The sequence below is a fragment of the Platalea leucorodia genome, assembly GCF_965183815.1.
Source record: "Platalea leucorodia genome assembly, contig: HAP1_HAP1_SCAFFOLD_425, whole genome shotgun sequence".
Taxonomy (NCBI): domain Eukaryota; kingdom Metazoa; phylum Chordata; class Aves; order Pelecaniformes; family Threskiornithidae; genus Platalea; species Platalea leucorodia.
The window spans coordinates 1-22,991 of record NW_028121161.1 but is presented as its reverse complement, the minus strand read 5'-3'; the positions used below and the strand labels follow the sequence as shown (position 1 = coordinate 22,991).

Below are 22,991 nucleotides of genomic sequence, written 5' to 3'. Positions count from 1 at the left end.
CCGTCCCCACCATGGCTCCATGTTGACCCTACGTCCTGTTGACCCCACTGTCCTCCCCGTGTCCTCGTGTCCTCGTTGTCCTCGTGTCCTTGTTGTCCCCATGTCCCCCCTGTCCCCAAGGTCCTCCCCGTGTTCTCGTTGTCCCCATGTCCTCGCTGTCCCCATGTCCCCACCGATCCCATCCCCACCATGACTCCACGTCCCCGTGCATCCCCTTGATGCCAGTGTCCTCCCCGTGTCCTCGTTGTCCCCGTGTCCTCGCTGTCCCCATGTCCCCCCTGTCCCCAAGGTCCTCCCTGTGTCCTCGTTGTCCCCATGTCCTCGTTGTCCCCATGTCCTTGTTGTCCCCATGTCCCCCCTGTCCCCAATGTCCTCTCCATGTCCTCATTGTCCCCATGTCCTCGTTGTCCCCATGTCCCCACCGATCCCATCCCCACCATGACTCCACGTCCCCCTACGTCCCGTTGACACCAATGTCCTCTCCATGTCCTCGTTGTCCCCGTGTCCTCGTTGTCCCCATGTCCTCATTGTCCCCATGTCCCCCCTGTCCCCAAGGTCCTCCCCGTGTCCTCGTTGTCCCCATGTCCTCGCTGTCCCCGTGTCCCCAAGGTCCTCCCCATGTACCCACCAATCCCGTCCCCACCATGACTCCACGTCCCCATGCATCCCGTTGACCCCACTGTCCTCCCTGTGTCCCCGTTGTCCCCATGTCCTCGTTGTCCCCAAGGTCCTCCCAATGTCCCCACTGATCCCGTCCCCACCGTGACTCCATGTTGACCCTACGTCCCGTTGACCCCGCTGTCCTCCCCGTGTCCTCGTTGTCCTCGTTGTCCCCATGTCCTCGTTGTCCCCATGTCCCCCCTGTCCCCAAGGTCCTCCCCGTGTCCTCGTTGTCCCCATGTCCTCGTCGTCCCCATGTCCTCGTCGTCCCCATGTCCTCGTTGTCCCCAAGGTCCTCCCCATGTCCCCACCAATCCCGTCCCCACCGTGACTCCATGCCCCCCTACGTCCTGTTGACCCCGCTGTCCTCCCCGTGTCCTCGTTGTCCCCGTGTCCTCGTTGTCCCCATGTCCTCGCTGTCCCCGTGTCCCCCCCTGTCCCCAAGGTTCTCCCCGTGTCCCCACCGATCCCATCCCCACCATGACTCCACATCCCCATGCATCCCGTTGATGCCAATGTCCTCTCCATGTCCTCGTTGTCCCCATGTCCTCGTTGTCCCCATGTCCTCGCTGTCCCCATGTCCCCCCTGTCCCCAAGGTCCTCCCCGTGTCCTCGTTGTCCCCATGTCCTCGCTGTCCCCGTGTCCCCAAGGTCCTCCCCATGTACCCACCAATCCCGTCCCCACCATGACTCCACGTCCCCATGCATCCCGTTGACCCCACTGTCCTCCCTGTGTCCCCGTTGTCCCCATGTCCTCGTTGTCCCCAAGGTCCTCCCAATGTCCCCACTGATCCCGTCCCCACCATGGCTCCATGTTGACCCTACGTCCTGTTGACCCCACTGTCCTCCCCGTGTCCTCGTTGTCCTCGTTGTCCCCATGTCCTCGTTGTCCCCAAGGTCCTCCCAATGTCCCCACTGATCCCGTCCCCACCATGGCTCCATGTTGACCCTACGTCCTGTTGACCCCGCTGTCCTCCCCGTGTCCTTGTTGTCCTCGTTGTCCTCGTGTCCTCGTTGTCCTCGTGTCCTTGTTGTCCCCATGTCCCCCCTGTCCCCAAGGTCCTCCCCGTGTTCTCGTTGTCCCCATGTCCTCGCTGTCCCCATGTCCCCACCGATCCCATCCCCACCATGACTCCACGTCCCCGTGCATCCCCTTGATGCCAGTGTCCTCCCCGTGTCCTCGTTGTCCCCGTGTCCTCGCTGTCCCCATGTCCCCCCTGTCCCCAAGGTCCTCCCTGTGTCCTCGTTGTCCCCATGTCCTCGTTGTCCCCATGTCCTTGTTGTCCCCATGTCCCCCCTGTCCCCAATGTCCTCTCCATGTCCTCATTGTCCCCATGTCCTCGTTGTCCCCATGTCCCCACCGATCCCATCCCCACCATGACTCCACGTCCCCCTACGTCCCGTTGACACCAATGTCCTCTCCATGTCCTCGTTGTCCCCGTGTCCTCGTTGTCCCCATGTCCTCATTGTCCCCATGTCCCCCCTGTCCCCAAGGTCCTCCCCGTGTCCTCGTTGTCCCCATGTCCTCGCTGTCCCCGTGTCCCCAAGGTCCTCCCCATGTACCCACCAATCCCGTCCCCACCATGACTCCACGTCCCCATGCATCCCGTTGACCCCACTGTCCTCCCTGTGTCCCCGTTGTCCCCATGTCCTCGTTGTCCCCAAGGTCCTCCCAATGTCCCCACTGATCCCGTCCCCACCGTGACTCCATGTTGACCCTACGTCCCGTTGACCCCGCTGTCCTCCCCGTGTCCTCGTTGTCCTCGTTGTCCCCATGTCCTCGTTGTCCCCATGTCCCCCCTGTCCCCAAGGTCCTCCCCGTGTCCTCGTTGTCCCCATGTCCTCGTTGTCCCCATGTCCTCGTCGTCCCCATGTCCTCGTTGTCCCCAAGGTCCTCCCCATGTCCCCACCAATCCCGTCCCCACCGTGACTCCATGCCCCCCTACGTCCTGTTGACCCCGCTGTCCTCCCCGTGTCCTCGTTGTCCCCGTGTCCTCGTTGTCCCCATGTCCTCGCTGTCCCCGTGTCCCCCCCTGTCCCCAAGGTTCTCCCCGTGTCCCCACCGATCCCATCCCCACCATGACTCCACATCCCCATGCATCCCGTTGATGCCAATGTCCTCTCCATGTCCTCGTTGTCCCCATGTCCTCGTTGTCCCCATGTCCTCGCTGTCCCCATGTCCCCCCTGTCCCCAAGGTCCTCCCCGTGTCCTCGTTGTCCCCATGTCCTCGCTGTCCCCGTGTCCCCAAGGTCCTCCCCATGTACCCACCAATCCCGTCCCCACCATGACTCCACGTCCCCATGCATCCCGTTGACCCCACTGTCCTCCCCGTGTCCCCGTTGTCCCCATGTCCTCGTTGTCCCCAAGGTCCTCCCAATGTCCCCACTGATCCCGTCCCCACCGTGACTCCATGTTGACCCTACGTCCTGTTGACCCCGCTGTCCTCCCCGTGTCCTCGTTGTCCTCGTTGTCCCCATGTCCTCGTTGTCCCCATGTCCCCCCTGTCCCCAAGGTCCTCCCCGTGTCCTCGTTGTCCCCATGTCCTCGTCGTCCCCGTGTCCTCGCTGTCCCCATGTCCCCACCGATCCCATCCCCACCATGACTCCACGTCCCCGTGCATCCCCTTGATGCCAGTGTCCTCCCCGCGTCCTCGTCGTCCCCGTGTCCTCGCTGTCCCCATGTCCCCCCTGTCCCCAAGGCCCTCCCCGCGTCCCCACATCCCCCTACGTCCTGGTGTCCCCCCCGTAACGACGTCCCCGTCCCCAGGTCATCAAGCAGCTGATGAAGAAGGAGTTCACCCTGGAGTTCTCCCGCGACCGCAAGTCCATGTCCGTCTACTGCTCCCCGGCCAAAGCCTCCCGAGCCGCCGTGGGCAACAAGATGTTCGTCAAGGTGAGCCCGCCATCGCCGCCGCCCCTCCTCCCCCCGCCGCCGCCGCCGCCGCCTCACGCCGCGTCCCCCCCCCCCATCGTAGGGCGCCCCCGAGGGCGTCATCGACCGCTGCAACTACGTCCGGGTGGGCACCACGCGCGTCCCCCTGACGCCGGCCGTCAAGGAGAAGATCCTCGCCGTCATCAAGGAGTGGGGCACCGGGCGGGACACCCTGCGCTGCCTGGCCCTGGCCACCCGCGACGCCCCGCCCAAGAAGGAGGACATGATCCTGGAGGACTCCACCAAGTTCGCCGAGTACGAGGTGATTTTTCGGGGGGAGGGGACGCCGCCGGTCCCGCCTCACCCCCTTCTCGGGCGGGGGGCCGTGAGGGGGATGACGGCCCCTCTCCGGGGGTCCTTGGTCCCGTATGGCCGTGGAACGCCGTTCTTGGGGGGCTTGGTCCTTCGGGGGGGGGTAGAAGGTCTTCGCTTTGGGGTCCCTGGGCCCCTATGGCCACCTAACGCCCTCTCTATAGGGTCCCTGGTCCCGTAAGAGTGGCTGATGTCCCCTTGTTGGGGTCCCTGGGCCCCTATGGCCACCTAACGCCCTCTCTATAGGGTCCTTGGTCCTGTAAGGGTGGCTGATGTCCCCTTGTTGGGGTCCCTGGGCCCCTATGGCCACCTAACGCCCTCTCTATAGGGTCCCTGGTCCCGTAAGGGTGGCTGATGTCCCCTTCTTGGGGTCCCTGGGCCCCTATGGCCACCTAACGCCCCCTCTATAGGGTCCCTGGTCCCGTAAGGGTGGCTGATGTCCCCTTCTTGGGGTCCCTGGGCCCCCATGGCCACCTGACGCCCTCTCTATAGGGTCCCTGGTCCCGTAAGGGTGGCTGATGTCCCCTTGTTGGGGTCCCTGGGCCCCTATGGCCACCTAACGCCCTCTCTATAGGGTCCCTGGTCCCGTAAGGGTGGCTGATGTCCCCTTGTTGGGGTCCCTGGGCCCCTATGGCCACCTAACGCCCTCTCTATAGGGTCCCTGGTCCCGTAAGGGTGGCTGATGTCCCCTTGTTGGGGTCCCTGGGCCCCTATGGCCACCTAACGCCCCCTCTATAGGGTCCCTGGTCCCGTAAGGGTGGCTGATGTCCCCTTGTTGGGGTCCCTGGGCCCCTATGGCCACCTAACGCCCCCTCTATAGGGTCCCTGGTCCCGTAAGGGTGGCTGATGTCCCCTTGTTGGGGTCCCTGGGCCCCTATGGCCACCTAACGCCCTCTCTATAGGGTCCCTGGTCCCGTAAGGGTGGCTGATGTCCCCTTCTTGGGGTCCCTGGGCCCCCATGGCCACCTGACGCCCTCTCTATAGGGTCCCTGGTCCCGTAAGGGTGGCTGATGTCCCCTTGTTGGGGTCCCTGGGCCCCTATGGCCACCTAACGCCCTCTCTATAGGGTCCCTGGTCCCGTAAGGGTGGCTGATGTCCCCTTGTTGGGGTCCCTGGGCCCCTATGGCCACCTAACGCCCTCTCTATAGGGTCCCTGGTCCCGTAAGGGTGGCTGATGTCCCCTTCTTGGGGTCCCTGGGCCCCTATGGCCGTGTAACGCCCCCTCTATAGGGTCCCTGGTCCCGTAAGGGTGGCTGATGTCCCCTTGTTGGGGTCCCTGGGCCCCTATGGCCATGTAACGCCCTCTCTATAGGGTCCCTGGTCCCGTAAGGGTGGCTGATGTCCCCTTGTTGGGGTCCCTGGGCCCCTATGGCCACCTAACGCCCCCTCTATAGGGTCCCTGGTCCCGTAAGGGTGGCTGATGTCCCCTTGTTGGGGTCCCTGGGCCCCTATGGCCACCTAACGCCCCCTCTATAGGGTCCCTGGTCCCGTAAGGGTGGCTGATGTCCCCTTGTTGGGGTCCCTGGGCCCCCATGGCCACCTAACGCCCTCTCTATAGGGTCCCTGGTCCCGTAAGGGTGGCTGATGTCCCCTTGTTGGGGTCCCTGGGCCCCTATGGCCACCTAACGCCCTCTCTATAGGGTCCCTGGTCCCGTAAGGGTGGCTGATGTCCCCTTGTTGGGGTCCCTGGGCCCCTATGGCCACCTAACGCCCTCTCTATAGGGTCCCTGGTCCCGTAAGGGTGGCTGATGTCCCCTTCTTGGGGTCCCTGGGCCCCTATGGCCACCTAACGCCCTCTCTATAGGGTCCCTGGTCCCGTAAGGGTGGCTGATGTCCCCTTGTTGGGGTCCCTGGGCCCCTATGGCCGTGTAACGCCCTCTCTATAGGGTCCCTGGTCCCGTAAGGGTGGCTGATGTCCCCTTGTTGGGGTCCCTGGGCCCCTATGGCCACCTGACGCCCTCTCTATAGGGTCCCTGGTCCCGTAAGGGTGGCTGATGTCGTCTTCTTGGGGTCCCTGGGCCCCTATGGCCGTGTAACGCCCTCTCTATAGGGTCCCTGGTCCCGTAAGGGTGGCTGATGTCCCCTTGTTGGGGTCCCTGGGCCCCTATGGCCACCTAACGCCCTCTCTATAGGGTCCCTGGTCCCGTAAGGGTGGCTGATGTCCCCTTCTTGGGGTCCCTGGGCCCCTATGGCCACCTAACGCCCTCTCTATAGGGTCCCTGGTCCCGTAAGGGTGGCTGATGTCCCCTTCTTGGGGTCCCTGGGCCCCTATGGCCACCTAACGCCCCCTCTATAGGGTCCCTGGTCCCGTAAGGGTGGCTGATGTCCCCTTGTTGGGGTCCCTGGGCCCCTATGGCCACCTAACGCCCTCTCTATAGGGTCCCTGGTCCCGTAAGGGTGGCTGATGTCCCCTTGTTGGGGTCCCTGGGCCCCTATGGCCACCTAACGCCCTCTCTATAGGGTCCCTGGTCCCGTAAGGGTGGCTGATGTCCCCTTGTTGGGGTCCCTGGGCCCCTATGGCCACCTAACGCCCCCTCTATAGGGTCCCTGGTCCCGTAAGGGTGGCTGATGTCCCCTTCTTGGGGTCCCTGGGCCCCTATGGCCACCTGACGCCCTCTCTATAGGGTCCCTGGTCCCGTAAGGGTGGCTGATGTCCCCTTCTTGGGGTCCCTGGGCCCCTATGGCCACCTAACGCCCTCTCTATAGGGTCCCTGGTCCCATAAGGGTGGCTGATGTCCCCTTGTTGGGGTCCCTGGGCCCCTATGGCCACCTAACGCCCTCTCTATAGGGTCCCTGGTCCCATAAGGGTGGCTGATGTCCCCTTCTTGGGGTCCCTGGGCCCCTATGGCCACCTAACGCCCTCTCTATAGGGTCCCTGGTCCCATAAGGGTGGCTGATGTCCCCTTCTTGGGGTCCCTGGGCCCCTATGGCCACCTAACGCCCTCTCTATAGGGTCCCTGGTCCCGTAAGGGTGGCTGATGTCCCCTTGTTGGGGTCCCTGGGCCCCTATGGCCACCTAACGCCCTCTCTATAGGGTCCCTGGTCCCGTAAGGGTGGCTGATGTCCCCTTGTTGGGGTCCCTGGGCCCCTATGGCCGTGTAACGCCCTCTCTATAGGGTCCCTGGTCCCGTAAGGGTGGCTGATGTCCCCTTGTTGGGGTCCCTGGGCCCATATAGGCCCCGTACCGCCCCCTCTATAGGGTCCTTGGTCCTTTATGGCCACGTACCACCTTATCTGGAGGTCCTTGGTCCTATAGGGGTGGCCGAGGTCCTCTGAGGGTGCTTGAGGTCCCCTCCTTGGGGTCCCTGGGCCCCTATGGCCACCTAACGCCCTCTCTATAGGGTCCCTGGTCCTATAGGGGTGGCCGAGGTCCCCTCCTTGGGGTCCCTGGTCCCATCCGTCCCCTCCCCCCCCCCAGACGGACTTGACCTTCGTGGGCTGCGTGGGGATGCTGGACCCCCCCCGTAAAGAGGTGATGGGTTCCATCCGCCTCTGCCGGGACGCCGGCATCCGGGTGATCATGATCACGGGGGACAACAAAGGGACGGCCATCGCCATCTGCCGCCGCATCGGCATCTTCAGCGAGGAAGAGGAGGTGACGGGGCGGGCCTACACGGGGCGGGAGTTCGACGACCTCCCCCCCGCCGAGCAGCGGGAAGCCTGCCGCCGCGCCTGCTGCTTCGCCCGCGTCGAGCCCACCCACAAGTCCAAGATCGTCGAGTTCCTTCAGTCCTTCGATGAGATCACCGCCATGGTGAGGGTCTTTTGGGGGGTCCTGGGGAGGGGGGGATGGCGTCGCTCTGATGTCATCTTGGGGGTCCCGCGTGGGTCGGACGTGGGTTTGGGGGTCCACCATCGCTCGTGGGGGGTTCCTGGGGGTCCCGCGTGGGTCGGACGTGGGTTTGGGGGTCCACCATCGCTCGTGGGGGGTTCCTGGGGGTCCCGCGTGGGTCGGACGTGGGTTTGGGGGGTCCACCATCACTCGTGGGGGGTTCCTGGGGGTCTTGCGTGGGTCGGACGTGGGTTTGGGGGTCCACCATCACTCGTGGGGGGTTCCTGGGGGTCCCGCGTGGGTCGGACGTGGGTTTGGGGGTCCACCATCACTCGTGGGGGGTTCCTGGGGGTCCCGCGTGGGTCGGACGTGGGTTTGGGGGTCCACCATCACTCGTGGGGGGTTCCTGGGGGTCCCGCGTGGGTCGGAGGTGGGTTTGGGGGTCCACCATCACTCGTGGGGGGTTCCTGGGGGTCCCGCGTGGGTCGGACGTGGGTTTGGGGGTCCACCATCACTCGTGGGGGGTTCCTGGGGGTCCCGTGTGGATCTGACCCAGCCTTGAGGTGTTCTGGAGCTCCAGGGTGGCTGATACCCCGCTAGGGGGGCACCCACCACCCCCTTGGGGCACCCACCACCCTCTTGGGGCACCCATTAACCCTTGGGAGACCCATCAACCCTTAGAGGACCCACCACCACCCCCTATGGGGCACCCACCACCACCCTTGAGGGCCCCACCACCCTTGGGAGACCCACCACCACCCTTGGGGCACCCACCACCACTCTTGGAGGACCCACCACCCTTGGGAGACCCACCACCACCTTGGGGCACCCATCAACCCTTGGGAGACCCACCACCACCCTTGGGGCACCCATCAACCCTTGGGAGACCCACCACCACCCTTGGGGCACCCACCACCCCCTTGGGAGACCCACCACCCCCTTGGGGCACCCACCACCCCCTTGGGAGACCCCACCACCACCCTTGGGGCACCCATTAACCCTTGGGGCACCCACCACCCCCTTGGGGCACCCACCACCCCCTTGGGGCACCCATTAACCCTTGGGAGACCCACCACCCCCTTGGGGCACCCACCACCACCCTTGGGGCACCCATTAACCCTTGGGAGACCCACCACCCCCTTGGGGCACCCACCACCCCCTTGGGGCACCCATTAACCCTTGGGGCACCCACCACCCCCTTGGGGCACCCACCACCCCCTTGGGGGCACCCATCAACCCTTGGGAGACCCACCACCCTTGGGGCACCCACCACCCCCTTGGGAGACCCACCACCCTTGGGGCACCCACCACCCCCTTGGGGCACCCATCAACCCTTAGAGGACCCACCACCCCCTTGGGGCACCCACCACCCCCTTGGGGCACCCACCACCCATGGGAGCCCCCCCCCCCCCGCCCCCAGCCCTGGGGGCAGCCCCCTCCCCCGCCCCGCGTGACGCCCTGCCCGCCCCCGCAGACGGGCGACGGGGTGAACGACGCGCCGGCGCTGAAGAAGGCGGAGATCGGCATCGCCATGGGCTCGGGGACGGCGGTGGCCAAGACGGCCTCCGAGATGGTGCTGGCCGACGACAACTTCTCCACCATCGTGGCGGCGGTGGAGGAGGGCCGGGCCATCTACAACAACATGAAGCAGTTCATCCGCTACCTCATCTCCTCCAACGTCGGGGAGGTGGTCTGGTGAGAGGGCGGCGGCCTCCCAGTTCGGCCCAGTTTGGCCCAGTGCCCTCCATCTCGCCGGCGGCCTCCCAGTCCCGCCCAATCTCCCGGTTCCTCCCAGTCCCACCGGTTTCTCCAGCTCCCTCCTGTCCCCCCCCCAGACCCCCTCAATCTTCCCGAGCTCCCCCCAGTTCATCCCAGTTCCCCCAAGCTCCCCCCAGTTCATCCCAGTTCATCCCAGTTCCCCCCAGTTCATCCCTGTGCCCTCCATCTCACCAGCATCCTCCTATTCGCGCCCAATCCCCCAGTTCATCCCAGTCCCACCGGTTTCTCCAGCTCCCTCCTGTCCCCCCCCAGACCCCCTCAATCTTCCCGAGCTCCCCCCAGTTCATCCCAGTTCTCCCCAGTTCATCCCAGTTCCCCCCAGTTCATCCCTGTGCCCTCCATCTCACCAGCATCCTCCCAGTCCCGCCCAATCTCCCGGTTCCTCCCAGTCCCACTGGTTTCTCCAGCTCCCTCCTGTCCCCCCCCAGACCCCCTCAATCTTCCCGAGCTCCCCCCAGTTCATCCCAGTTCCCCCAAGCTCCCCCCAGTTCATCCCAGTTCATCCCAGTTCCCCCCAGTTCATCCCTGTGCCCTCCATCTCACCAGCATCCTCCTATTCGCGCCCAATCCCCCAGTTCATCCCAGTCCCACCGGTTTCTCCAGCTCCCTCCTGTCCCCCCCCAGACCCCCTCAATCTTCCCGAGCTCCCCCCAGTTCATCCCAGTTCTCCCCAGTTCATCCCAGTTCCCCCCAGTTCATCCCTGTGCCCTCCATCTCACCAGCATCCTCCCAGTCCCGCCCAATCTCCCGGTTCCTCCCAGTCCCACTGGTTTCTCCAACTCCCTCCTGTCCCCCCCCAGACCCCCTCAATCTTCCCGAGCTCCCCCCAGTTCATCCCAGTTCCCCCAAGCTCCCCCCAGTTCATCCCAGTTCCCCCCAGTTCCCCCCAGTTCATCCCTGTGCCCTCCATCTCGCCAGCATCCTCCTATTCCCGCCCAATCCCCCAGTTCATCCCAGTCCCACTGGTTTCTCCAGCTCCCTCCTGTCCCCCCCCAGACCCCCTCAATCTTCCCGAGCTCCCCCCAGTTCATCCCAGTTCTCCCCAGTTCATCCCAGTTCCCCCCAGTTCATCCCTGTGCCCTCCATCTCACCAGCATCCTCCCAGTCCCGCCCAATCTCCCGGTTCCTCCCAGTCCCACTGGTTTCTCCAACTCCCTCCTGTCCCCCCCCAGACCCCCTCAATCTTCCCGAGCTCCCCCCAGTTCATCCCAGTTCCCCCAAGCTCCCCCCAGTTCATCCCAGTTCATCCCAGTGCCCTCCATCTCACCAGCATCCTCCCAGTCCCGCCCAATCTCCCGGTTCCTCCCAGTCCCACCGGTTTCTCCAGCTCCCTCCTGTCCCCCCCCAGACCCCCCTCAATCTTCCCGAGCTCCCCCCAGTTCATCCCAGTTCCCCCAAGCTCCCCCCAGTTCATCCCAGTTCATCCCAGTTCCCCCCAGTTCATCCCTGTGCCCTCCATCTCGCCAGCATCCTCCTATTCCCGCCCAATCCCCCAGTTCATCCCAGTCCCACCGGTTTCTCCAGCTCCCTCCTGTCCCCCCCCAGACCCCCTCAATCTTCCCGAGCTCCCCCCAGTTCATCCCAGTTCCCCCCCAGTTCATCCCAGTTCTCCCCAGTTCATCCCAGTGCCCTCCATCTCACCAGCATCCTCCTATTCCCGCCCAATCCCCCGGTTCCTCCCAGTCCCACCAGTCCCCCCTGACCCCCCCCACCTCTCCCAGTCCCCCCAGTGCCCCCAGTCCTCCCCGCCCCCCCCCACCTCCCCCAGTCCCCCCAGTCCCCCCCCACCCCCCCACCTCTCCCAGTGCCCCCAGTCCCTCCCTGACCCCCCACCCTCCCCACCTCCCCCAGTGCCCCCAGTGCCCCCTGACCCCCCGCCTCCCCCAGTCCCCCCAGTGCCCCCTGACCCCCCCACCCCCCCCGCCTCCCCCAGTGCCCCCAGTCCCCCACCCTCCCCACGTCTCCCAGTCCCCCCCACCCCCCCACCTCCCCCAGTGCCCCCAGTGCCCCCAGTGCCCCCTGACCCCCGCCTCCCCCAGTCCCCCCAGTCCCCCCCCCACCTCTCCCAGTGCCCCCAGTGCCCCCAGTGCCCCCCTGACCCCCCCCACCCCCCCACCTCTCCCAGTGCCCCCAGTGCCCCCAGTCCCCCCCTGACCCCCCGCCTCCCCCAGTGCCCCCAGTCCCCCCCACCTCTCCCAGTGCCCACCCCAGTGCCCCCCAGTGCCCCCTGACCCCCCCCACCCCCCCACCTCTCCCAGTGCCCCCAGTGCCCCCAGTCCCCCCCCTGACCCCCCGCCTCCCCCAGTGCCCCCAGTCCCCCCCCACCTCTCCCAGTGCCCCCAGTGCCCCCAGTGCCCCCTGACCCCCCCCACCCCCCCCCACCCCCCCCACCTCTCCCAGTGCCCCCAGTGCCCCCAGTGCCCCCTGACCCCCCCACCCCCCCCACCTCTCCCAGTCCCCCCCAGTGCCCCCAGTCCCCCCCGCCTCCCCCCATTCCCCCCAGTCCCCCCAGTCCCCCCCCACCTCTCCCAGTCCCCCCAGTGCCCCCAGTCCCCCCCCGCCCCCCCCGCCTCCCCCATTCCCCCCAGTCCCCCCAGTCCCCCCAGTCCCCCCCACCTCTCCCAGTCCCCCCAGTGCCCCCAGTCCCCCCCGCCCCCCCCGCCTCCCCCATTCCCCCCAGTCCCCCCAGTCCCCCCAGTCCCCCCCACCTCTCCCAGTCCCCCCAGTGCCCCCTGACCCCCGCCTCCCCCAGTGCCCCCAGTCCCCCCAGTCCCCCCAGTGCCCCCAGTCCCCCCCCTGACCCCCCGCCTCCCCCAGTCCCCCCATTCCCCCCAGTCCCCCCAGTCCCCCCCACCTCTCCCAGTCCCCCCCAGTGCCCCCAGTGCCCCCTGACCCCCCGCCTCCCCCAGTCCCCCCCAGTCCCCCCATTCCCCCCAGTCCCCCCCACCTCTCCCACCCCCCCCCACCTCTCCCAGTCCCCCCAGTCCCCCCAGTGCCCCCAGTCCCCCCCTGACCCCCCGCCTCCCCCAGTATCTTCCTGACGGCGGCGCTGGGGCTGCCGGAGGCGCTGATCCCGGTGCAGCTGCTGTGGGTGAACCTGGTGACGGACGGGCTCCCGGCCACCGCCCTGGGCTTCAACCCCCCGGACCTGGACATCATGGACAAGCCCCCGCGCAGCCCCAAGGAGCCCCTCATCAGCGGCTGGCTCTTCTTCCGCTACCTGGCCATCGGCGGTGAGGCGCTGGCCACCGGCCACCGGGGCCACCGGGACCTCCCGGGGGGGGGGGCGGGCTGCTTGGAGACCTCCGGGGTGGCCACTCGTAGGCCCCGGGGGGTGGTGGCCCCTTGTAGATCCTCCGGGGTGGCCACTCGTAGACCTCTGGGGTGGCTACTTGTAGGCCCCGGGGGTGGTGGCCCCTTGTAGACCCCCAGGGTGGCCACTCGTAGGCCCCGGGGGTGGTGGCCCCTTGTAGATCCTCCGGGGTGGCCACTCGTAGACCTCTGGGGTGGCCCCTTGTAGGCCCCGGGGGTGGTGGCCCCTTGTAGACCTCTGGGGTGGCCACTTGTAGGCCCCGGGGGTGGTGGCCCCTTGTAGACCTCTGGGGTGGCCACTTGTAGGCCCCGGGGGTGGTGGCCCCTTGTAGACCTCTGGGGTGGCCACTTGTAGGCCCTGGGGGTGGTGGCCCCTTGTAGACCTCTGGGGTGGCTACTTGTAGGCCCCGGGGGTGGTGGCCCCTTGTAGACCCCCAGGGTGGCCACTCATAGACCTCTGGGGTGGCCACTTGTAGGCCCTGGGGGTGGTGGCCCCTTGTAGACCCCCAGGGTGGCCACTTGTAGGCCCTGGGGGTGGTGGCCCCTTGTAGACCTCTGGGGTGGCCACTCGTAGACCTCTGGGGTGGCCACTTGTAGGTCCTGGGGGTGGTGGCTCCTTGTAGACCTCTGGGGTGGCCACTTGTAGGCCCTGGGGGTGGTGGCCCCTTGTAGACCTCTGGGGTGGCCACTTGTAGGCCCTGAGGGTGGTGGCCCCTTGTAGACCTCTGGGGTGGCCACTTGTAGGCCCTGGGGGTGGTGGCCCCTTGTAGACCTCTGGGGTGGCCACTTGTAGGCCCCGGGGGTGGTGGCCCCTTGTAGACCTCTGGGGTGGCCACTTGTAGACCTCTGGGGTGGCCACTTGTAGGCCCTGGGGGTGGTGGCCCCTTGTAGATCCTCCAGGGTGGCCACTCATAGACCTCTGGGGTGGCCACTTGTAGGCCCCGGGGGTGGTGGCCCCTTGTAGACCTCTGGGGTGGCCACTTGTAGGCCCTGGGGGTGGTGGCCCCTTGTAGACCTCTGGGGTGGCCACTTGTAGGCCCTGGGGGTGGTGGCCCCTTGTAGACCCCCATGGTGGCCACTTGTAGACCCCCATGGTGGCTCCTTGTGGACTCCATGGTGGTGGCCACTTGTAGACCCTCATGGTGGCTCCTTGTAGACCTCCGTGGTGGCCACTTGTAGATCTCTGGGATGGCCACTCATAGGCCCCCGGGGTGGTGGCCCCTTGTAGACCTCCATGGTGGCCATCGTAGACCCCCGGGGTGGCCATTGTAGGTCCTGGGGGTGGTGGCCCCTCGTAGACCTCCATGGTGGCCACTGTAGCCCCCCGGGGTGGCCATTGTAGGCCCCGGGGGTGGTGGCCCCGGCCCCGCCTCACCCCCGGCCCCCGCTCTCCCCCAGGCTACGTGGGCGCGGCCACCGTGGGCGCGGCCGCCTGGTGGTTCCTCTACGCCGAGGACGGTCCCAGCGTCACCTACCACCAGCTGGTGAGTGTGCCCCCCCGATGGTGGCCACCCGAGGTCCCGTGGTGGCCCCGAGGTCCCCGTGGTGGCCCCGAGGTCCCCATGAGGGTCCCTGTGGTGGCCCTGCCATGCCTATGGTGGCCCCAAGGTTCTCATGGTGGCCCTGCCATCCCTGTGGTGACCTCAAGGTCTTCATGGTGGTCCTGCCATGCCCATGGTGGCCCCAAGGTCCTTGTGGTGGCCCTGCCATGCCCGTGGTGGCCCCAAGGTCTTCGTGGTGGCCCTGCCATCCCTATGGTGGCCCCAAGGTCCCCATGAGGGTCCCTGTGGTGGCCCTGCCATGCCCATGGTGGCCCCAAGGTTCTTCTGGTGGCCCTGCCATCCCTATGGTGGCCCCAAGGTCCCCATGAGGGTCCCTGTGGTGGCCCTACCATCCCCATAGTGGCCCCAAGGTTCTCATGGTGGCCCTGCCACCCCTGTGGTGGCCCCGAGGTTCTCATGGTGGCCCTGCCATCCCTGTGGTGACCTCAAGATCTTCGTGGTGGCCCCGCCATGCCAATGGTGGCCCCAAGGTCCTCATGGTGGCCCTGCCATGCCAATGGTGGTCCCGAGGTCCTCGTGGTAGCCCTACCATCCCTGTGGTGACCTCAAGGTCTTCCTGGTGGCCCCGCCATGCCAATGGTGGCCCCAAGGTCCTCATGGTGGCCCTGCCATGCCAATGGTGGCCCCGAGGTCCCCGTGGTGGCCCTGCCATCCCTGTGGTGACCTCAAGGTCTTCGTGGTGGCCCCGCCATGCCCATGGTGGCCCCGAGGTCCCCGTGGTGGCCCCGCCATGCTAATGGTGGCCCCAAGGTTCTCATGGTGGCCCCGCCATGCCCATGGTGGCCCCGAGGTCCCCGTGGCGGCCCTGCCACCCCCCACGGCGACCTCCCCGTCCCCCTCGCCGCCCGGGGGCGGCCGCGGCGGTGACGGCCCCGCCGGTGGCCCCGCAGACCCACTTCATGCAGTGCACGGAGCACAACGCCGAGTTCGAGGGCCTGGACTGCGAGATCTTCGAGTCGCCGGTGCCCATGACCATGGCCCTCTCCGTCCTGGTCACCATCGAGATGTGCAACGCCCTCAACAGGTAGGGGGTGCTCTTCACCGTCATCTTCACCATCACCACCACCATCACCATCACCACCATCACCACCACCACCACCACCACCATCACCATCTTCACCACCATCATCACCACCATCACCATCTTCACCACCACCAAGACCACCACCACCACCAAGACCACCACCACCAACGCCACCACCAAGACCATTGACGACACCATTACCAACACCACCACCACCACCACCACCACCAAGACCATCAGTACCATCACTACCACCATTAACACCACTCCCACCACCATCACCACCATCACCACCACCATTACCACCACCGCCACCACCACCATCACCACCACCAGTAACACCATCACCACCACCATCACCACCACCATTAACACCACCACCACCATCACCACCACCACCACCATCACCACCACCACCATCTTCACCACCACCACCACCATCACCACCACCACCACCATCACCACCAGTAACACCACCACCATCACCACCACCACCATCACCACCACCAGTAACACCACCACCACCACCATCACCACCACCAGTAACACCACCACCATCACCACCACCACCACCATCACCACCACCACCACCACCAGTAACACCACCACCATCACCACCATCACCACCACCACCACCACCACCACCAGTAACACCACCACCACCACCACCACCACCATCACCACCATCACCACCACCAGTAACACCACCACCACCACCACCACCACCATCACCACCACCACCACCACCACCACCACCACCACCAGTAACACCACCACCACCACCACCACCATCACCACCATCACCACCACCACCACCACCACCACCAGTAACACCACCACCATCACCACCACCGCCGCCGCCGCCTTCACCGCCGCCGCCTTGGTGTGTCCCTCCCCCAGCCTCTCCGAGAACCAATCCCTGCTCCGCATGCCGCCTTGGGTCAACATCTGGCTGGTGGGCTCCATCTGCCTCTCCATGTCCCTCCACTTCGTCATCCTCTACATCGACCCGCTGCCCGTAAGGGGGCTGGTGGCCACCGGGCGGGTGGTGGCCACGGGGCGGGTGGTGGCCATCCGGGGTGGTGGCCATGGGGTGGTGGCCATGGGGTTGGTGACCACAGGGGTTGGTGGCCATGGGGAGGTTGATGGCCATTGGGTTGGTGACCATGGGGTTGGTGGCCATGGTGGGGTTGGTGGCCATTGGGTTGGTGGCCATGGGGTGGTTGATGGCCATTGGGTTGGTGACCATGGGGTTGGTGGCCATGGTGGGGTTGGTGGCCATTGGGTTGGTGGCCATGGGGTTGGTGGCCATGGGGAGGTTGATGGCCATGGTGGGGTTGGTGGCCATCAGGGTTGGTGACCACGGGGGTTGGTGACCACAGGGGTTGGTGGCCACGGGGTTGGTGGCCATGGGGCTATGGGGGGGGGGAGGGTCCATCCTCAGCCCGTGTCCCCTCCCCCCAGATGATCTTCAAGCTGACGCCCCTGGACCTGACGCACTGGTTCATGGTGCTGAAGATCTCCTTCCCCGTCATCCTGCTGGACGAGGCCCTCAAGTTCGTCGCCAGGAACTACCTGGAGGGTGAGGGGCTGCCACCGTCCCCCCGGTCCCCTCCCCCCCCGGGGCCCCTCCCCCCCCTCCGGCCCTCCCCACATCCCCACCGGCCCCTCCACCATCTCCTGGCCCCTCCATCGCTCCTCGTGTCCCCTCCACCATCTTGGTCCCCACCATCTCCTCCTGGTCCCCACCATCTCCCTGTCCCCTCCATCTCCTCCTGGTCACCTCTGCCATCTCCCTGTCCCCACCGCCATCTCCCTGTCCCCTCCATCTCCTGTCCCCTCCATCGCTCCTCGTGTCCCCACCACCATCTTGGTCCCCACCATCTCCTCCTGGTCCCCACCATCTCCCTGTCCCCTCCATCTCCTCCTGGTCACCTCCACCACCGTCTCCTGGTCACCTCTGCCATCTCCCTGTCCCCACCACCATCTCCTGTCCCCTCCCTCTCCTGGCCCCTCCATCGCTCCTCGTGTCCCCACCGCCATCTCCCTGTCCCCACCATCTCCCTGTCCCCTCCATCTCCTCCCTGTCCCTCATGGTCCCTCCTGGTCCCCTCCACCATCTTTGTCCCCTCCATCTCCTCCTGGTCCCCACCATCTCCCTGTCTCCTCCATCTCCCTGTCCCCTCCATCTCCTCCTGGTCACCTCCACCACCGTCTCCTGGTCACCTCTGCCATCTCCCTGTCCCCACCGCCATCTCCCTGTCCCCTCCATCTCCTGTCCCCTCCATCGCTCCTCGTGTCCCCACCGCCATCTCCCTGTCCCCACCATCTCCTGTCCCCTCCATCTCCTCCCTGTCCCTCATGGTCCCTCCTGGTCCCCTCCACCATCTTTGTCCCCACCATCTCCTCCTGGTCCCCACCATCTCCTCCTGTCCCCACCATCTCCCTGTCCCCTCCATCTCCCTGTCCCCTCCATCTCCTCCCTGTCCCTCATGGTCCCTCCTGGTCCCCTCCACCATCTTTGTCCCCTCCATCTCCTCCTGGTCCCCACCATCTCCTCCTGTCCCCACCATCTCCCTGTCCCCTCCATCTCCCTGTCCCCTCCATCGCTCCTCGTGTCCCCCCCGCCATCTCCCTGTCCCCACCATCTCCTGGTCACCTCCGCCATCTCCCTGTCCCCACCATCTCCCTGTCCCCTCCATCGCTCCTCGTGTCCCCTCCGCCATCTCCCTGTCCCCTCCATCTCCTGGCCCCTCCATCCCTCCCCGTGTCCCCACCACCGTCTCCTGGTCCCCACCACCGTCTCCTGGTCCCCTCCGCCATCTCCCTGTCCCCTCCGTGTGTCCCCACCATCTCCTCCCTGTCCCCTCCTCCATCTCTCACCGCCATCTTCTCCCTTCCTCCCCTCTCGTAGCGTAAACTCGTGTCCCCTCCATCGTCCTCGGGCCCGGCCGCAGGTACCCCCGCCTGTCACCCCGGGCTGGGTCCGTGTCACCCCCTCTGTCACCCCCCGCCGGGGTCACCCTCATCCCCGCGTCACCCCACGGCTGCGTCCCCGTCACCTTCATGTGTCCCCGTCACCCTCATCCCCGCGTCACCGTCACCTTTGTGTGTCACTGTCACCTTCCTGTGTCCCCATCACCCCCACGTGTCCCTGTCACCCCATGGCTGTGTCCCCGTCACCCCACGTCCCCGTCACCCTCATCCCCGCGTCACCGTCACCTTCGTGTGTCACTGTCACCTTCCTGTGTCCCCATCACCCCCACGTGTCCCTGTCACCCCATGGCTGTGTCCCCGTCACCTTCATGTGTCCCCGTCACCCTCATCCCCATGTCACCGTCACCTTCGTGTGTCCCCATCACCCCACGTCCCCGTCACCCTCATCCCCGCGTCCCCGTCACCCCACGGCTGTGTCCCTGTCACCTTCATGTGTCCCTGTCACCCCGCCACGTCCCCGTCACCCCCTGTGTCACCCTCATCCCCACGTCCCCGTCACCCCACGGCTGTGTCCCCCGTCACCCCACGTCCCCGTCACCCTCATCCCCGCGTCACCGTCACCCCATGGCTGTGTCCCCGTCACCCCATGTCCCCGTCACCCTCATCCCCGCGTCACCGTCACCCCACGGCTGTGTCCCCGTCACCCCACGTCCCCGTCACCCTCATCCCCGCGTCACCGTCACCCCATGGCTGTGTCCCCGTCACCCCATGTCCCCGTCACCCTCATCCCCACGTCACCGTCACCCCATGGCTGTGTCCCCGTCACCCCACGTCCCCGTCACCCTCATCCCCACGTCACCCCACGGCTGTGTCCCCGTCACCCCATGTCCCCGTCACCCTCATCCCCGCGTCACCGTCACCCCATGGCTGTGTCCCCGTCACCTTCATGTGTCCCCGTCACCCTCATCCCCGCGTCACCGTCACCCCACGGCTGTGTCCCCGTCACCCCATGTCCCCGTCACCCTCATCCCCGCGTCACCCCACGGCTGTGTCCCCGTCACCCCGCGTCCCCGTCACCCTCATCCCCGCGTCACCCCACGGCTGTGTCCCCGTCACCCCATGTCCCCGTCACCCTCATCCCCGCGTCACCGTCACCCCACGGCTGTGTCCCCGTCACCCCATGTCCCCGTCACCCTCATCCCCGCGTCACCCCACGGCTGTGTCCCCGTCACCTTCATGTGTCCCCGTCACCCTCATCCCCACGTCACCGTCACCCCACGGCTGTGTCCCTGTCACCCCACGTCCCCATCACCTTCGTGTGTCACCGTCACCCCCCACGTGTCCCTGTCACCCCCCACGTGTCCCCGTCACCCCCACGTCCCCGCGTCCCCCCCCCCGCAGCGGGAGGACACCGACGATGACGACGGGGGTGGGGGGTGGGGGAGGAAGGCTGGGGAGGGGAGGCGGGGGGGGGGGGCAGCGCGGTGGGGACATCACCCGTGACGTCACGTGACGTCACCGCCTCCGCCCCTCCCCCAGCCGACGCCGAGGACACTCGGAAGAAGCGGAAGTGACCCCCCCCCCCCCCCCCACGCCCCATAGCGCTGTGGGGCGCCCCGTTTGCCATGGGGCGGCCCCCTGCCGTGGGGCGCCCCGTTCGCCGTGGGGCGGCCCCATAGCGCCGTGGGGCAGCCCCATAGCGCCATGGGGCGCCCCGTTCGCCGTGGGGGGGCCCCCTGCCGTGGGGCAGCCCCATAGCGCCGTGGGGCGCCCCTTTCGCCGTGGGGCGCCCCGTTCGCCGTGGGGCGGCCCCCTGCCGTGGGGCGGCCCCATAGCGCCGTGGGGCAGCCCCCCCCCCCCCCGCCTGGCCTCGCTTATTTATTGCCAATAAAGGAAAAACCGCCCCCCACCCCCCGCCCCCCCGCCTCATTTTTGGGGGGTGGGGGATGGGGCGGGGGTGGGGCGGGGACACGCATCGGGCAGCCAATCACAGCAAGGGCGGAGCCTGGGGTGGAGGGGGGGCGGGGCCAGGCAGTAACACCCCTCCCCCCCCCCCCCCCAATACCCTCGCTCCATTTTGGGGGGGTGCCCCCCATGTTGGGGGGGCGGCTGCCCCATATCCCCCTCCCCCCCCGCAATGTGGGGCGCTGGGCGTGTCCCCAGCCCCCTTGGGGGGCGGGGGCTTGAGGGGGGGGCCCCACCCTAGGGCGGGGCTGGGGGTTGGCCCCCGCCCCCCCCCCCCTCTCTCCAAGCCAAGACCACCCCCCGCCCCCCCGATTCGGGGCTCATTCGCCCCCCAACTCCCGGCTCCGCAGGTGAGGGGGGGGGAGGGGGGGGATCCCGGCCCCACGGCGTGGGGGAGGGGCGCGGCCCCCACTTGGGGGGCGCGGGGTGGGGGGAGGGGGGTGGCGCTGGCGGACGTGGCCAATCCCGGCCGGACTTTGGACCCTACCGGGGGGGGTGGGGGGAGGGGACGGGACCCAAGCGTCCGGGGTGGGGGAGGGGGTGTGGGGCAGGACAGGGGGGCTGGGGGGGAGGATGTGGGGCAGGGGATTGGGGGGGAGGGGGCTATGGGGCAGGACCTATTGCTTGGGGGTGACTGGGGGGGGGGCATGGGGGGCAGGACCCACATGTGGGGGCGTCTATGGGGCAGGACCCACACATGGGGGGTTTCTATGGGGCAGGACCCACACATGGGGGGTGTCTGTGGGGCAGGACCCACACATGGGGAGCGTCTATGGGGCAGGGCCCACACATGGGGGTGTCTGTGGGGCAGGACCCCTAGGTTGGGGGTGTCTATGGGGCAGGACCCACACATGGGGGAACGTCTATGGGGCAGGACCCACACATGGGGGGTGTCTATGGGGCAGGGCCCACACATGGGGGGGTGTCTATGGGGCAGGACCCCTAGGTTGGGGGGTGTCTATGGGGCAGGACCCACACATGGGGGAACGTCTATGGGGCAGGGCCCACACATGGGGGGGTTTCTATGGGGCAGGGCCCACACATGGGGGGTGTCTGTGGGGCAGGGCCCACACATGGGGGGTTTCTATGGGGCAGGGCCCACACATGGGGGGGTGTCTGTGGGGCAGGACCCACACATGGGGGTGTCTATGGGGCAGGGCCCACACATGGGGGGGTGTCTATGGGGCAGGACCCCTAGGTTGGGGGTGGTCTATGGGGCAGGACCCACACATGGGGGAACGTCTATGGGGCAGGGCCCACACATGGGGGGTTTCTATGGGGCAGGGCCCACACATGGGGGGGTGTCTATGGGGCAGGACCCCCTAGGTTGGGGGTGTCTATGGGGCAGGACCCACACATGGGGGAACGTCTATGGGGCAGGGCCCACACATGGGGGGTTTCTATGGGGCAGGGGCCCACACATGGGGGGTGTCTGTGGGGCAGGGCCCACACATGGGGGGGTGTCTGTGGGGCAGGACCCCTAGGTTGGGGGTGTCTATGGGGCAGGACCCACACATGGGGGAACGTCTATGGGGCAGGGCCCACACATGGGGGGTTTCTATGGGGCAGGGCCCACACATGGGGGGTGTCTGTGGGGCAGGGGCCCACACATGGGGGGGTGTCTGTGGGGCAGGACCCCTAGGTTGGGGGTGTCTATGGGGCAGGACCCACACATGGGGGAACGTCTGTGGGGCAGGGCCCACACATGGGGGGTGTCTGTGGGGCAGGACCCACACGTTGGGGGTGGGACCCCATTGCTTGGGCGGGTACTTGGGGGGGGGCAGGACCCACACATGGGGGGCAGGAGCCCAGAGCTCCCCCAGGGCACTGGGGCCCCCTCTGGCCCCTCTCCCCATGGCTCTATGCTCCCCCTTTATGGCACCGGGGCCGCTCTGGCCCCTCTCCCCACGTCTCTATGGTCCCCCAGGGCACCGGGGCCGCTCTGGCCCCTCTTCCCTGGCACTCTATGCTCCCCCTTTATGGCACTGGTGCCGCTCTGGCCCCTCTCCCTGCGTCTCTATGGTCCTTTATGGCACTGGTGCCGCTCTGGCCCCTCTCCCCACGTCTCTATGGTCCTTTATGGCACTGGGGCCGCTCTGGCCCCTCTCCCCGCGTCTCTATGGTCCCCCAGGGCACCGGGGCCGCTCTGGCCCCTCTTCCCTGGCACTCTATGCCCCCCCTTTATGGCACCGGGGCCGCTCTGGCCCCTCTCCCTGCGTCTCTATGGTCCTTTATGGCACCGGGGCCCCTCTGGCCCCTCTCCCTGCGTCTCTATGGTCCTTTATGGCACTGGTGCCGCTCTGGCCCCTCTCCCCGCGTCTCTATGGTCCCTCACGGCACCGGGGCCGCTCTGGCCCCCTCTCCCCCCAGCTCCGTGACCCCCGCCGAGGCCATGGCCGCCCCCGCCCCCGCCCTGGCGGCCCTGCTGCCGCCCCACCAGCTGCGCGCTCTGGCCCGAACCTGGTTGGAGGAGGACGGGCCGGCCCCCCGACCCGGCCGCCGCCGCCGTGGGGCTGGCCCCCCGGCGAGCCCGGCTCCTCTGCAAATCGGCGGGGGTGCTGGCGGGCGCCCCCTTCGCCGAAGCGGCCTGGGCGGAAACGGGGTGCCGGGTGAGGTGGCTGGTAGCCGACGGCTCCTCGTTGCCCGCCGGGCGGACGGTGGTGGCCGAGGTGGAGGGCCCCGGCGCCGGTTTGCTCTTGGCCGAGAGGGCGGCGCTCAACTGCTTGGGGCGGTGCA

General features: G+C 67.3%; 1 protein-coding gene across 1 annotated transcript in view; it reads left to right on the top strand.

Annotated features, from left to right (window-relative positions):
- Positions 1–20,199, top strand: part of LOC309604171 (sarcoplasmic/endoplasmic reticulum calcium ATPase 1-like) — a 42,793-nt gene extending 22,594 nt beyond the window's left edge. The window contains 11 exon segments of the mRNA XM_082339082.1: positions 3,428–3,553; positions 3,636–3,854; positions 7,323–7,658; positions 9,151–9,371; positions 12,486–12,688; positions 14,166–14,251; positions 15,220–15,353; positions 16,254–16,371; positions 16,818–16,935; positions 18,268–18,310; positions 19,830–20,199. Of these exon segments, the coding sequence (XP_082195208.1) occupies positions 3,428–3,553; positions 3,636–3,854; positions 7,323–7,658; positions 9,151–9,371; positions 12,486–12,688; positions 14,166–14,251; positions 15,220–15,353; positions 16,254–16,371; positions 16,818–16,935; positions 18,268–18,272 (1,566 nt within the window). The 3' untranslated portion in view covers positions 18,273–18,310; positions 19,830–20,199.
- Positions 20,200–22,991: the final 2,792 nt, after the last annotated feature.